We start from the raw sequence: 15,627 nt of genomic DNA, 5'->3' as shown, positions 1-15,627 counted from the left end.
GTCTCAAAAAAAAAAAAAAAAAGAAAAGCCCATGTCTTAAGGAAGTCACTATCTAATGGGACAGAAATGGCCCATGTCTTAAGGGAGTCACTATCTAATGGGACAAAGATGGACACATTTCAAAAGTATCACAACATAAGGTATACTGGGTTAAGTTCTTTAAGGGTAACGTACAAAGTACAAAAAACAGGAAAGAAGTTGAGTTTCAACTAGCAGTACAATCTGTGAAAACTTCATGGAAGAGTCAGGATCTGGGCATCTGAGTTGAACCATGGGAGATGAATAAGCCCAAGACAGGTCAAAATGGGAAAGACTTTAAGGCAAAGGAGAGGCTTTACCAAAGGTACAAAGGCAGATAAAGAAAGACTGTGGAGAACACCTAATAGTTCAGTAGTCCAATGTGGTTGAAGCAGTAACAATGTACATTCAGGAGACATGGTTCAAAATGTAGAAACATAGGCCAGGAAGATCATGCAGGGCTGAGAATCTTAAATTTTATTTCATCTTCAGTGTGAAGCCAAAGGACTTTAGGAATAAAGTGACATAATCAGATCTGTATTTAAGAAAACCATTATATTGTGTTATCACTGTGTAGGGTGAAAAGATAGACAGTAAGACTGATGAGACGATTACCACAATAAACTATGCAAAAGTAATAGAAATTTAAACTAGGACAGCAGGAATAGAACAGCAGAGACAGATGAAAGAAACACTACAATAATATAATGAACAAGACTCAGAAATTGATTGGATGGGAGTGGGAAGAGAAAGGACTTAAAGATAGCACAGTGCAGAGAGCAAGATTCAAGTTTCAAACAGATGTAGGTTCAGATTTAAATTCTAGCTCTGCCACTAACTAGCCGTATGACTTACAGAAAATTACTTGTCTGTGCCTCAGTTTCTGAAGTGTACTGATGGTTTCTGACGGTATATTGAGTATGTTAGCAAATCTTTTCTTTTCTTTTCTTTGAGACGGAGTCTCACTCTGTCTCCCAGGCTAGAGTACAGTGGTACGATCTCGGCTTACTGCAATCTCTGCCTCCCAGGTTCAAGCGATTCTCATGTCTCAGCCTCCCAAGTAGTTGGGATTGCAGGTGCATGCCACCACACCTAACTAATTTTTGTATTTTAAGTAGAGATTGGGTTTCATCATGTTGGCCAGGCTGGTCTGGAACTCCTGACCTCAAGTGATCTGCCTGCCTCGACCTTCTAAAGCGTTGGAATTACAGGCATGAGCCAACCTGCCAAGCCTGCAGATCTTTTTTTAAAGAGATATACAACAAAACTGTACTTTTCTTTCTTTCTTTCTTTTTTTTTTTTTTGGAGACGGAGTCTTGTTCTATCGCCTAGGCTGGAGTGTAGTGGTGTAATCTTGGCGCGCTGCAACCTCCACCTCCAGGGTTCAAGTGATTCTCCTGCCTCAGCCTTCTATAGTCCCTATAGCTGGGACTATAGGTGTCGGCCACCATGCACAGCTAATTTTTGTGTTTTTAGTAGAGACAGAGTTTCACCATGTTAGCCAGGCTGGTCTCGAACTCCTGACCTCAGGCAATCTGCCAGCCTTGGTCTCCCGAAGTGCTGGGATTACAGGCGTCAGCCACCACTCCTGGCCCAAAACTGTACTTTTCCTCCTTAAACACACTACTCTTTACTAGTTATTCTTAAACCTCAGAATTGTTGTAAGGAACTACCAAGTGCTCTACTCATAAAAAGATTAGGAACACTAGTTATAGAGACAATAGATAGCAACCCCATTATAGCTGTGTTGGCCTGATAATTAGTAACTCATGGAGGCACTGTGTTCCTTGGTATCTTACCTGTCTATTTACGATCTTGTTCTCTCCTTTCTTTTTTGCCTTATCTGTAACATGTTTTAGTTGGACACCAATGTTGTTACCAAGATGGGTAGCTGGCCTTCAACTTGGTTCCAACTATTTTTGGAAGAACTTGACACTCAGACCAATTATCAAGAACATTCTAAGATTACAGCATTCAAATAGGTGTATGTATGCATACATACACAGGTATAACTCATTGTAATAAAAACCAGTTATTTTGATGGAAAAAAAGGGATTAGAACCCTGCTCTCCTTTCAATCTCTTGGTTCTAATAATTAGGGCTTCCTGTGTGCCAGGTAAAGTGCTAAGTGCTTACATGCATGATCTCACTTAAGCCTCATAATAAGGTTATGAAGACTGACTTACAAATGAAGAAACTGAGGCATTGAGAGGCTCAAAAACTTTTCTGGTTGGGTGCAGTGCCTCACATTTGTAATCCCAACACTTTGAGAGGCTGAGGTAGGGGGATCACTTGAGGCCAGGAGTTCAAGACCAACCTGCGCAACATGGTGAGACCACATCTCTACAACAAATAAAACAATTAGCCGCATGTGGTGACGCACACCTGTATCCCAGCTACTTAGGTGGCTGAGACAACAGGACTGCTTGAGCCCTAGAGGTTGAGGTTGAAATGAAATGTTTGTGCCATTACACTCTAGCCTAGGCAACACAGCAAGACCCTGTCTCAAAAAAAAAAAAAACAACCAACAACAACACACAAAAAACAATTTTCCCAAAGCCATTCAGGTTATAAATGGCTGAGCTTAGATTTGAATTCAGGCAGTTTAAATCCAGAGCCCATGGTCTTAACAACTCTTAATTACTGTGCTATACTATCTCATACCTCTACAGATTAGATTATAAGATTCTCCCTTTCTTCTGTAAAGGTATTTATATATGCACAAATAAAAAATCCTAGCCAAAGAGATTACAAAAGGATTTCCTCATTAGCTAAGCTTAAAGAGATGTTATTCACAAGGTTTTACTGCTTATAATTAAAGGCAATAATCTAGGGACAATGTTTGTGTTTGATCTAAAAAGTGGTGGCCAATTCTCACAGATGGACAGAAGTTGAATATGGGCATGTGTAAATATGTATTTCTCTAGGTGTAGGGTAACAATTAACTTCTCCCTAGTTTTTAGAACTAGATAGTATAAAGGAGAGCCTAAAGAAAAAACTTTTCTCCCAAAACACTCCTCACAATATCACTCTCCTAATTCAAGACAGAAAGCTACCATTACATTGATGCTATATAATGAGAATGAAACAATGATGCTTCAGCAAAGCATAGATAATAAAAGTGGATCTCTCTAAAACAGTATGAATGTTGGAAAGATTCATAGCTTTTGTTATGGAAAGGCATCAAAACATCTACACCCAAACATTCCAACAAAACACAAAACCAGAAATGCAAGAAAATGGATAAAATACTATGTATGGAAGAAGCTCCAGCTCCTGAAATAAATGCCACTGGACAGATGCTACCCACTGGTACCTCACAGGGTACTGCTGTAGCAATAATTAAAGGTAAGTTATCTGGGGAAATCCCTTCAGTCTATTTGTCAAATAGAAAAACAACTATTCATTTCAAGGAAGGGGAATTTTCATACACTGCACAGAAAACTGCCAACTAACTCATCTTTGTTGTTTACTTAAAACTAAAACTCTTTAGGGCAATACATTCAATTCAACATCTAAAAGTTAAACCAAGCTTGGCCAATGGAAGTTTTGGACTAATCCTTCAAGGGGATTTGTATCATCCACAACAATTACAAATCACATAACAAAATTCTTCTTTCAAATGTCTTAAGTCTTTATAAGCAAACGTTTGACAGCAACTACAGTCTGCTGTAGTTGGCTTCCCCTGCTGTGTAACCTGACAAGGTAAAAAACTCATTGAAATATTTAACAGTGGTGGTATGGATTTCTTTGGATAGGTCAAGAAAAGCAGCTCATCATTTTAAAAACATAAAGAACCATTTTATGGGAAGTCATTCCCTCAGTCCAAGTGTCTGTGTATTTCCTAAGGGCTTTCTCAGAGACTTTATTGACGGGGAAAATGAAAAGGCTAACAAAGGGACCCCTTTTTTCTCCCTATTCCCAGCACAATCTACCTCAGCCACAGGGCCAGCAGCATCCACACTGTCATAAATGCCAGCAATTAGAGAATTAGGCCATAAAACCACCCACTCAGGTATAAGAGTGCAGGCCTCCAGCTTTATTTAATGCATGCCATAAAATATCCTGTACTTCCTTCTTTCAGGCCTTCTTCAACAACCAATGAAATGACAATAACAACAACAAAAATAGCCCTTTGTCTGCGTAACCTCATACTGATGTGATCAATGAAGCCATCTGGGTCCAGGTGAAGGAGTTAAGATTCCTTTTTCTTAATAAAAGACAGCATTTTCTCTAGCATGCCACATACAGATGCAGTAAAGGACATGCTGTATTTTGAATACTAAGGTCCTGGAAACTAAAGTCAAACTACTTTTTCCAGAAAAACTATTTTCTCTTAGTCTGAAAATACTCTAGAAGCCTAGACAATTCCTGAACTTCTCAAGAAATATTGGAGCCTACAAGGGTATTCTTAATTAACTCAACAAGTTCCAGAACCTCCTAAAGTCTTTCTAATCAAAGGTTAATTCAGATCTCAAAGCTAACTTTAATTCAGTCTGTGTCTCAAAGTTGATACAATTTAGGAGCAATCAATAATTTCATTTGATTGTCTTGTCTTGTCTTCAGCAACCTCCGGGTCCTGAAAATCACAAGTCTGAGATTTACTCCATGACAATATTTTACTCATCAGGCTTCATAAACCAGTCCAGAAAACATCCAAGCAAATACTTTGTAAGAGTGAACTCTGTGGCATCCTCTTTCCTACTAGTGCCTACAGGGTTAAGAATCTGATTAAAATGTAGGTATGTCATGCCAGACTCATTAGTAATTTAACCTTTCTTAATCCCTGAAAATAACATATGCAAACAAAGAAAGGTCCCATCCCAGCAATCCTCGAATAAATTCTTCCCAAAGTAGTGACAGTCACAAAGCTTCCCCCTTCTCAAAGGTCTATGCTACTGGGCTCTCCACCTTGGCAGAGGAAGAATGGCAAGAGACAAGATATTCACAAAAGGCCCGATTGAAGGCCTTCAGTTAAGTGCTAGAAGGAAGCTGAAGTTCTGTGCCAACACTAGTGGAATGTGGGCAGGCACAAAGAGATCTTAATTAGGAGACCTACAATTAAAACACTGCGAGTTTCCAAAAGAGAGAGGCACTGCAGTCTGTTATGCCTCTGAGCAAGCAAAGCACTGTTGCCACCCCCTCTAGCCACAGGGTAAGGGAGGCAATTGGTATAGAGTCTGCACAGCTACTCTACGGAAGAACAGCTCCAAGGTGAGCAACGAGATGAGAATTAAGTCAAGATGGGAGTACTTTCTCTCAACTTCCAGTAAGAAGATAGATCACTATTGTGTGAATGATTTCCTCCAGGAGCATGTGCCTTAAGACAATTAAATGGAAGGGAAAGATGGGGACATGTCATCTGGTTTTCAGTCACAGAGGAAGAACAGTTCTAAAGACTGAATTTCTAATGCTGAGTACAAACCATTTCAGAACATATTAATAACTACATCCTATGAAGTAGGTACTATCACTTCAGATTTATAAATACATTGATGTATTGGATTTTTCTTTTCATTCAAAAGTTCATACATCTAAAGGAATGTAACACCTAGACTGAAAATAACTTCTCTTTTGGATGGTCTAGAATTCACAACAATGAAAACAGATTTAGCCAAACAAGAGGGCTTCTAAACACCGGATAATGCCTGGGATTCTGCAGGTTCTCAGCACTATGTATAAAAACTTCACCCTCATTTTTCTTATAAATGAAACTGGTCAACTTCACCAAAGTCCTTATATTTTTTCCACACAATGAAAACTTTCCAAGTTGAAATTTCTCCTCCTAATAATGCCAGTTGTATGGGTAAATGTATAATCTGATATTAAAAATTACCAAACAGAATCCCAGCTACTCAGGAGGCTGAGACAGGAGGATCGTGTGAGCCCAGGAGTTCAGGACACACCTGGGCAATACAGTGAGACCCCGACTCAAAAGAAAACAAAAACTACCAAATTGTCTCACTTGACTCTGACTCTTGAAATAAACTCAGAATAAGAAATTCTAATCTGACCAAAAATTTAATACAATAGAAAGGAATCAATACTGACGCAGAACAGATTCATGAGCTATTTAGTCCAACCTTTTCATTTTACAGATCAGAAATTTAAGGTTAAGAGTGAATTGCCCAAGGTCTCGTAACTGTGTAGTAACGGAGATGAGAGCTCACACTCACCGATTTCTAATCTGAGGCTTCATGCACTCCACTCTACTTGTGTTCCCTCCTTCGTTTACCTTCTGCCAGTCTTAGGATTAGCTGTGAAGGTAATGAAGGAGCAACTCCCACTCTTGGTACATATATGCCCAGTAAACATTAAAAAAAAAAAAAAAATCACAGACACTCCTACTACCTTTTCAAGTCTGACCCCAAAGCCTGCCTGAGTCCACATGAACTAAGCTGCAATTTCAAGTGAAAACACATACACACCAATGCTGTAACTCAGTTACAATTTATATCTAATCAGTTTGCTACATTATGATCGGGATGGAAATTTTGCTTTCAATATATTGTGAAGTAGTAGGGAAGGTAACTGGATTATGACATTAATAAACACTAGTTGCTGATAAATACACTGTTTCTGGGGTTTATTATTACAACAGTCTAACTTCTAGTCAACAGAAAGGGTGCTTAACTATGTTTATTTAGATAGCAAAGTGCAGTGGTATGAACATTACCTGAGACAATCCTCAGAAAAATGGGATACCGAAACTACAGGGGGGGGGAGAAGAAAGGCAAAAAATGGACCTCTATGATCTCTTACAGTGCTCAATAAAAGAAAACCTCAATTCTGCTTCCCCATTGTCATACAGATATTCAATACAAAGGAGGGTAGGAACCAACAGCAGTAAAGGATAAGCCTCCTATGGCTAAGGGAGGTCAAACAGCAAAGTGATCTGGAAGTTCTGTTACCTAGTTTTAGAAGTATTAATTAACATAGGTTTTGTTATGAGCAAGTTTTAGTCATTATCCACTGAAGGCAAACCAGAGTTTAAAGAGGCAGAATCATTCTGGACCATGTAACCATTTCTTCATGATAAGACAAGACTTGATACAGAGCTATGAGTGAGTTCTGAGAAGCAATCTTTAGAATTCTATGTCAGCCCAGGGTAAGTCCTAAACTTCCGTTTTGGAACTTTATCATTGATTAGTAAGACTGTGTTTAAAAAAAACAAAAATGCTTGGCTTCTACACTGAAAACTACCAGGTCAGAGGTTTACCGCTACTCAATGCATACCATCAACCCATATTAGATTGCCTCAAACACCACATAAAAAGCTTACCCATGGAACACAGCTCATTCAAGTCCAATTCAGAAAAAACACTCAAGTTTAAGGTAAGGAGTCAACCACTCTTCTCATAATGAAGCAGCAACTACTGTTCAGGAAAAAGTTTTAAAGACAAAAACCCCTTATAAATATGATCCTATTTGAATAACTGCAATTCCTTGACAGGCTTTACACTATATACTAGTGTTAAGCAAAATAAAACACAAGCTTACAATTATTTCATAATGCCAATAGATAAGAAAACGAGCAGCCCCTGATTAAAACTTTGAAAATGATTGTCAAAGACCAACAGATAAAATATTCTGGTGCCCAAACATTAGGTCCCTGAATCCAGGTGGCTCTCTTTCTAACCAGTCTCTTGAAAAGCTATGATTGGAAGCTGTCAGCATAAAACTTTGCTTTTGAATATGTAGTAACATTTGAAAAGTGAATGCTTGGTCCTTCAATACAAAATAAATAAGCATACTGAACAAGAAGAAAATGCTTCTTAGGATCCCCTTAAAATGGACTAACTTCTCCTAATAGAGACTTTCTTATTAAACTCAAATATACACGGGGCTAAAATGCTACATGTAACCAGGCAAGTCTCAATTTTGAAAATAAGCAGGTAAATGAAATGTCAATTGTTTTTTTTTTTTTTTTTTTTTTTGCTGCCGTATCTTTTAAAAAAGCAAAATCAACTCACATTTAAGCACCAACTCCATGCAAGTAACCTGAACGGTTCAGTCTTTTTGTCATGTATGAGGCCTTTGGTTCTCCAACTACATGGGATCTGTGTTGTTAGCTTAAAAAATACAGAATTGGCCTTTCAAAAAAAAATAATAATCTACAGCAACCAATAAATAGTCTCAAACAACCCTGCTGACTGCAGCTGCCTTCTGAAGGCTGGGAAAAGGAGGTGGAGATAGAGCAGAGAGAGGCAGGGAAAGGGGACGCTGCAGCTAGCTACATAGCAAGGAACACGCCCCCATCATGTCCTCCTTGCTCTGTCAGAAGGCGGGTTGTTGTCAGTCTCCTGATCAGGCTGCCTTAGAAACGATTAAAAAAAAGGAGGCAGGAAGACTAACAACTAAAAAATGCCAGCTCCTTGAAAGGAGGGGCCGGGGTCCTTGGGATCTCCTCCCTCCCCTTCTTCCCAGGATCTTTCCGTAAATCTAAAGGGGTACGGGGCACAATAGGGGACAAGGGGTTTGCCCAGGATATTTTGTGTGCACCAACGGCAGAGCACGCAGGAAACGGCTGGTTGTTATCTTTCCCTTTCTGTTTCAATCAAGAGCACTCCAGAGCAGCAACCCCCTACCCCCCTTCGCTTCAGCCCCTAGCAGCTGCTCTTCCTCCTCCTAGCATCCCCCATGCCATTCTCTCCCCTCTACAATTCAAACTCCCCCCTTCTACATCCAATGGAAAACAAATGCGCAACGCCACTGGCTGAATCTGAACTCAACTTCCCTTCCCTGAGCAACTTTCCTTATTGCTGAAGGGGGCTGAATAATGCTTATAGAAGCAACTCCATTCTTGCCCCGGTACTAATGGGGAAGGGGCAAAGCTCTAACCCTTCCTCCACCTTGGGTCCCCTTTTAAGAAACCCAAGAGAGAGCCCCAAGTCCTCCTTCTAAGGAATAACTTTGCTTCATTATCCTCCTCTCCCATCCCAAAGCAACCACCGCCACCACACTGAAGTATAACTGTCCCTTATCTACTCTCCTCACCCCAACCTGGCTTCCCCCGCCCCTTCCAAGCCCCAGGATTGGCCTAGGAAAAGGTGGATCAATAATGAAATGACGAGAAGAGAAGGGCGGGAGGGAGCTCGGGTTGGAGACTGCGTGCTCTCAGGCGCAGTGGGTGGGGTAGGAGAGCAGCTGCTTCCCCTGGGAGGATGCTGCCCCAGTCCCCCCACAAACACCTCCCCTCACAGGGGCCCCCTTCCCCAGAGCTGGAGGGAAAGCCTGCCTCCTCTCTAGGGGGAGTGGTGGAAAGCTGCTCTTCTCTAAGCCTAGGGGACAGTGGACTATTTTCCCCTCCAAGATGCCACTAATCCTTCACTCTAAAGGAGGGAAAGGGTGGAGTGAAGGTAGAGTAATTCCCGGCTACCTATAGGCTAGAAACTGTAGCCCTGTAAGACGAGGGTGAGGGGGAAGAGACTGCTGTATGAGGAGTCACCGTTATCTTCAGAGGGAAAGGAGGCGAGGGCAGGCAAGGTGCAGAGGAGAGAAGATTTTCCCCGGTGGGGTAGGGCGGGATGGGGGAGGATCTGACTGCTTGGGGTGGGGGTGGAGGGTGGAGATGAAGGAAGGGGGAGTGGCTGGCAGCACAGGGACCTGGCCCGGGGATGGGGCGAGGGTTCATCAGGTTTTCGAAAGCAAGGTGCTGGAAGGGACATCGATCCCCAAGGGCTAGGAGAACGTGGCCCTGGATGAGGCCATCACCTGAGAGATGCCCGAGAGGAAAACTGCCCTAGGAGTAACACATCTGCCCAGAGAGGGAGGCGGGGATGTGGCGGGATCAGGTCTCTAGGAGGGAGGGAGGGAGGAATCTTGCTCGGATGAGGTAATCTGTGAAAGGGAGGAGGGGTTCAGTCCCGGAATGGGAAACCCCCAGCGAGGGGGTCTGTGCCAAGGGATTTGGGGAAGGGTCAGGGGGAGGAGAGCGGAGGGGCAAACGCCCTCAGCCAGATGGGTCCAAACCCTGGGGTGGGGATGCCTGGGGGTCTGCAGCCCAGCATGGGGGTCCCAAGATGGGAGAGCCATTCTCCCCGGGTCGGGGACCCCGAGATGGTCCCAGATATTGGGATGCTCCTCAATCCCGGATGGGGGAGGGGAGGGGCTCCGCAGAGGGTCGAGACCCCGGACCTGGGGGTTCCTCGCCCCCTTACCTCTCCGCTGCCGCCTCCCCCGCCGCTCTCCCCAAACACGGCCCGGAACCGGCGCAGGTTGGTGCCGATGGCGGCCGAGACCTGCAGCGCCGCGTCGAAGCCCGGGCCCACCCGGAGCAGGGCCGGCCCTGAAGAGGCTGAGGACGATGACGAAGACGAAGACGAGGCGGACGACGAGGAGGCTGCTGAGGCGGCGGCCGCTCCCCCTGGAACCCCAGCCCCGCTGCTTCCCGCCGCCGCCGCCGCGGCCGCCACAGCCGGGGGGGAGGGGGGCGCCCCGGGGCCGCCACCGCCGACCTGGGGCCCGGGGGGAAGCAGCAGGGCCGGGACGCGTTGCCGCGGGGCGCCCCCTAGGCCCCGGCGCCCCCCGCCGCCGCCGCCCCCGGTGGTCCCGGGTCGGGCGGGGAAGCGCCACCGACAGCTGTGCGCCATGTTCGCCCCGTGAAGTGAAGCAGCGAGAGGGAGAGGCGACAACACAGGGGGGCGGGGAGGCGGAGGGGGGGGCACGGGGCCCGGGAACCTGCCTAACCAGCTCGGCGCCGCCCGGCCGCCTGCTCCCTGCCTGCCGCTATGCAGAGCTCCGGGCGGCGCCCGCCGGCCCCGCAATCTGTATAGCGGCCTCAGGCCTCCGCCTCTGACGCCTGGGCGCTGCAACTCCATCCTGAGGCCGGGGCCGCCGCCTCCTGCCCGCCTGCCCGCCCCGCAACCTGGATAACTGCATGCCCCGCCCTCCGGGAGAGGGATTGCTTGGGAAAAGGAGGGGGGAAGGAAGCCCGGGAGCCCGGAGCAGAGCGCGGGTTCCGGAGAGAGGGGGAGGGGGCGAGGACTATGCGGAGGATGGAGGCGGAGGGAGCCGGGCCGCCTGCAGCCTTGAGCGCCGAGAGGCCGGTTACACACGTTCCCGGGACGCGCTGGGAATCGAACCGCCCGGGAGAGCAGCTTCCAGTATAACGCGGCGGCTGGGTCGGGGAGGAGTGAGCCTTCTCCTCCGCCCCGGGGCACGGATACAAGATGGGTTAGCCCGAATTGAACGCTTCCAGAATAAAAGAGTCCTTATTGTACTACATGCAAAACAGAAGCGCTGCCCAGTTTACTATATGCAAAACAGAAAGGCCCTCAATGAACGCACTTTAAAAAATAAAAAAGGAGCCCCTCCCATTTTCATGCTGGAGCTCTCTCCAAAATGCACACGCCGAGTGGCAGTTCTCCTGCCACCTCCTCGCTCTACTGTGTACTCGTCTGGCTTTCGTGCCCTTCTGCAGGGAGTTGGGTTGTGTCTCCAGCTCGGGCACTGAGACCACGGCGTGCTCCGCTAACGACGCGGTGTTACAACGAAGCTGAAGCTGGGTGGCTAACGGGGCCTGAGAGGGAAGAGGCGGGCAAAAGCGCCCCCGCCCCTTCTTCCTCCGGTCTCTGCCTGCCGCTGCATGCAAAGCAGACCCTAATGTATGCACGCAGAGGGAGGGGGGCTCGCGAGCACGTTTCTGATTAAGAGAGGGGGAGGAGGAGAGCGTTGGGCATTATGATACACTGGGTGGAAGGGGCCCGCCGGCGGCGAGCTCTGTGCGCGGGGTTAGTAAGCTGAAGGGGGAGGGGGAGAGAAGGAGGCGAGTTAGGGAGGGGAATGAATATCCACCGGGTTTACTTTATTGCGGGAAAGAGGGGAGGGCGCCTCGAGCCAAGCGTTAGAAGCCTGCGAGGCTGGGAAAGCCGAGAGGGTAGGGAGGGGTTTGCGCCGGTAGAACTTGCGTTGGCTGAGGCTGGGGGGATCGATACACAGCCTGCAGGCCCCGGGGCAGCCTCCATCCCCCCAGCCGAGGTGGAGTTCGCTGGAAGGTCACGCAGCCTTCCTGGACTCCCGCACCGGTACAGCGCACTGCCTGTAATATTACAGCCCGGGGCAGCGAATTTGGGAAGGAGGAGGAGGGTCGTGGTGAGCAGGTTGCACTCAGCTCAGGGCCTCCGGAGGGTGCACTGCACGCCTCCAGAGGTCCACAGCCTCCTGGTGCTGAAAACCTACGTCCCTCCACTGGCGAAACATTTGTGCAGGGCGGGCGATGGGATGGGGACTGGAGAGGAACAGTGAAAGGGAGGCGACACAGGCAAACCCCAACTCCCCCAACTCGTCCCGAATCGATCTTCGTTCCAACCGCGCAGGATGGGGCCCAGATGGTTTGCAAAGGGCACACTCGCACAACACACACACAGAACAAGATTCCGTTGTTACAGCGCGTGGTTTACTAGATGCTGAAGGGGTGGGAGTAGCGGGGGGGGGGGTTCTTAAACGGAAGCCCCGAAGCTCTGCTAAGGACAGAGACACCCCATTATGGACGGTTTCTCCATTGCAATATATTTAGCGTTGGGCGCTGGGGTTTTTGCTTCAGTGTAGCTGCTCTGATCAGTTACAGATTGGCGACCACGTGGATTCCCTTAAGCATCCTGATTTGTTCTCTCTCTCTCTCTCTCTCTCTCTCTCTCTCTCTCTTATTTTTCTTTTGTATTTGCCGCCCCCCCTTCTTTAATATGCATAACGGTCTTCAGAGGTAATAGGCAGGGGACTGAGTGACAGGCTTTATATAACTGTGTCAACAGGATTTCTTCCCGCCTTCCACTCTTGAGAAAACATGAACCGGCTAGGTTCTGAGTAACCTCACTTCAAGCACACTTCTTTTAACACAGGTGGGAGGTCTGCAGGTTGGGTGGCAACAGAAAGAAGGAAGAATGTCTTTGAAGATTGTGTGGAGTCTCCAGACTCAAGCCTTTGAGCTGAAAAACTCCTTAGAAATCATACAGTTTGTTTCTTTGCCTCCAGACTAGTCCAAAAGGAGGAAGAGCAAATCAGAATTTGGTTTACCGTTGGAGATTTTAGGGCAAAAATATTAATAATAACATTTTGAGCGTTTTCTGTGAGCCAAAGTGCTCCATGTGCATTCAATTCTCTCCAATCCTATAGATAAATCTGATTTTACAAATGGGGAAACTGAGGCTTAGAACAATAACGACGGCCGAGCGTGGTGGTTCATGCCTGTAATCCCAGCACTTGGGAGGCCGAGGCGGGTGGACCACTTGAGACCAGGAGTTTGAGACCAGCCTGACCAATGTGGTGAAACCCCATCTCCACTGAAAATACAAAAATTAGCCAAGCATGGTGGTGCACACCTGTAGTCCCAGCTACTAGGGAGGCTGAGGCAAGAGAATTGCATGAACCCAGGAGGTGGAGATTGCAGTGAGCCGAGATCGTGCCACTGCACTCCAGGTGACAGAGTGACTCTCAAAAAAATAAAATAAAATAATTTTTCTTTTTTTGATGGGGGGGACGGAGTTTCGCTCTTATTATCCAGGCTGGAGTGCAATGGCGCGATCTCGGCTCACCGCAACCTCCGCCTCCTGGGTTCAGGCAATTCTCCTGGCTTAGCCTCCTGACTAGCTGGGATTACAGGCACGCGCCACCATGCCCAGCTAATTTTTTGTATTTTTTTAGTAGAGATGGGGTTTCACCGTGTTGACCAGGATGGTCTTGACCTCGTGATCCACCCGCCTCGGCCTCCCAAAGTGCTGGGATTACAGGCTGGAGCCACAGTGCTCGGCCAAAATAAAATAAATTAATTAAAAAAAGAAAAAAAGGAATAATGTCTAAAGTCACGACTAGTAAGTAGAAGTGCTAAAACTCATTGGGGTCTGACACCAAATATCCATTAACCATCCTGCTAATCTTAAAAAGGCATTCCATGCCTTACATATTAGGTACCTTAAACTGCATGTGCTTTACTTATTTTTATTTTAAATTTTCATTCAACATATTTTTCTTGAATACCTAATACACTCATAAGGTTAAAAATTTAAGGCCAGCCAGGCGCTGTGGCTCACACCTGTAATCCCAGCTCTTAGGGAGGCAGAGGCAGGAGGATAGCTTGAGCCTAGGAGTTCGAGACCTGCCTGGGCAATATAGGGAGACCCGGTTCTTCACAAAAAGGAAAAAAAAAAAAATGAGACACACAAAAAAATAAGTGTAACTCCCCTTAAAAATTTAAAGCTGATCATACCTGTAATCCCAGCATTTTGGGATGGCAAGGCAGGTGGATCGCCTGAGGTCAGGAGTTCAAGACCAGCCCAGCCAACATGGAGATAACCCTGTCTCGAATAAAAATACAAAAATTAGCTGGATGTGGTGGCAGATGCCTGTAACCCCAGCTATTTGGGAGGCTGAGGCAGGGGAATCACTTGAACCCAGGAGGCGGAGGTTGCAGTGAGCCGACATCATGCCACTGAACTCCAGCCTGGGCGACAAAGTGAGACTCTGTCTTAAAAAAAAAAAAAAAAATTTAAAGGAGGCCAGGTGCGATGGCTCATGGCTGTAACCCCAGCGCTTTGGGAGACCAAGGCAGATGAATCACCTGAGGTCGGGAGTTCAAGACCAGCCTGGCTAACATGGTGAAACCCCATCTCTACTAAAAATACAAAAATTAACCAGGCACGGTGGTGGGCACCAGTAATCCCAGCTACTCAGGAGGTTGAGGCAGGAGAATTGCCTGAACCTGGGAGGCGGAGATTGCAGAGAGCCAAGATACTGCCATTGCACTCCAGCCTAAGAGACAGAGCAAGACTCTGTCTCAGAAAAAAAAAAAAAAAGTAAAGGAATTAAAAGTCCTCACTCTATTTTTGTTCTGAAGCATCCTCTCCCCAACCCCAGTAATGTTACTTACCCTTTAGTAGGGGTAACTGTTATGAGTCTATTGTATATTCTTCCAGACATAGTCAATGCCTATACAAGCATACACACATAGAAGTTTTGGCATAAATAAAAGCATATCAAACCCATTTCCTGGATCTTGCTTATTTCACTTATATCTTGGAAATCATTACTATCAGTAGACAGTTTCCTCTTTATTGGGGCTGTATGGAATAGATAGAGCTTAATTTAATCAGTTCTCTATTGCTGAGCACTTGTTTCCAATCTATTGTATGTATTTCAAACAATGCTGCAGTGCATAACCTTTAATATATGTCATTTTGCAAATGTTCAAATGTATCTGTAGCATAGATTTCTAGAAGAGCAGTTGCTGAGTCAAAAGGTACGTACATTTGTAATTTTAATAGTGCCAAGTTGTCCCCAGTTAAGGTTATGCTAATTCATATTCTCACCAGCAATGTTTAAGAGTGCCTCTTGGCCAGGTGCGGTGGCTTATGCATGTAATTCCAACACTTTGAGAGGCAGAGGCGGGCGAATCACCTGAGGTCAGGAGTTTGAGACCAGCCTGGCCAACATGGCGAAACCCCTTCTCTACCAAAAATAGAAAAATTAGCCTGGCGTGATGGCACACACCTGTAGTCCCAGCTACTCAGGAGGCTGAGGCACCAGAATCGTTTGAACCGGGGAGGTAGAAGTTGCAATGAGCCAAGATCACCCTACTGAACTCCAGCCTGGAAGACAGACAGAGAGTGTCTCACA

The 15,627-nt window shown here is 46.2% G+C and overlaps 1 protein-coding gene across 8 annotated transcripts in view; it reads right to left on the bottom strand.

Annotated features, from left to right (window-relative positions):
• KMT2A (lysine methyltransferase 2A) overlaps window positions 1-10,647 on the bottom strand; it is a 99,933-nt gene extending 89,286 nt beyond the window's left edge. For 3 of the 8 annotated variants that reach the window (XM_017523423.2, XM_017523425.2, XM_017523424.2), the window contains exons 1-2: window positions 10,179-10,647; window positions 7,992-8,090 (exon numbers count right to left, since the gene is read on the bottom strand). In XM_017523423.2, the coding sequence (XP_017378912.1) occupies window positions 7,992-8,090; window positions 10,179-10,610 (531 nt within the window). In that variant the 5' untranslated portion in view covers window positions 10,611-10,647. The remainder of the gene's footprint in view (window positions 1-7,991; window positions 8,091-10,178) is intronic. The other 5 variants (XM_017523429.2, XM_017523430.2, XM_017523426.2 and 2 more) reach the window with 3 other exon arrangements.
• Between the last annotated feature and the right edge of the window lie 4,980 nt (window positions 10,648-15,627).

Source organism: Cebus imitator, unplaced genomic scaffold (assembly GCF_001604975.1).
Source record: "Cebus imitator isolate Cc_AM_T3 unplaced genomic scaffold, Cebus_imitator-1.0 Scaffold28, whole genome shotgun sequence".
Lineage (NCBI taxonomy): Eukaryota > Metazoa > Chordata > Mammalia > Primates > Cebidae > Cebus > Cebus imitator.
Note: the sequence above shows the minus strand (reverse complement) of the source record. Positions and strands in the feature narration are given on the sequence as shown.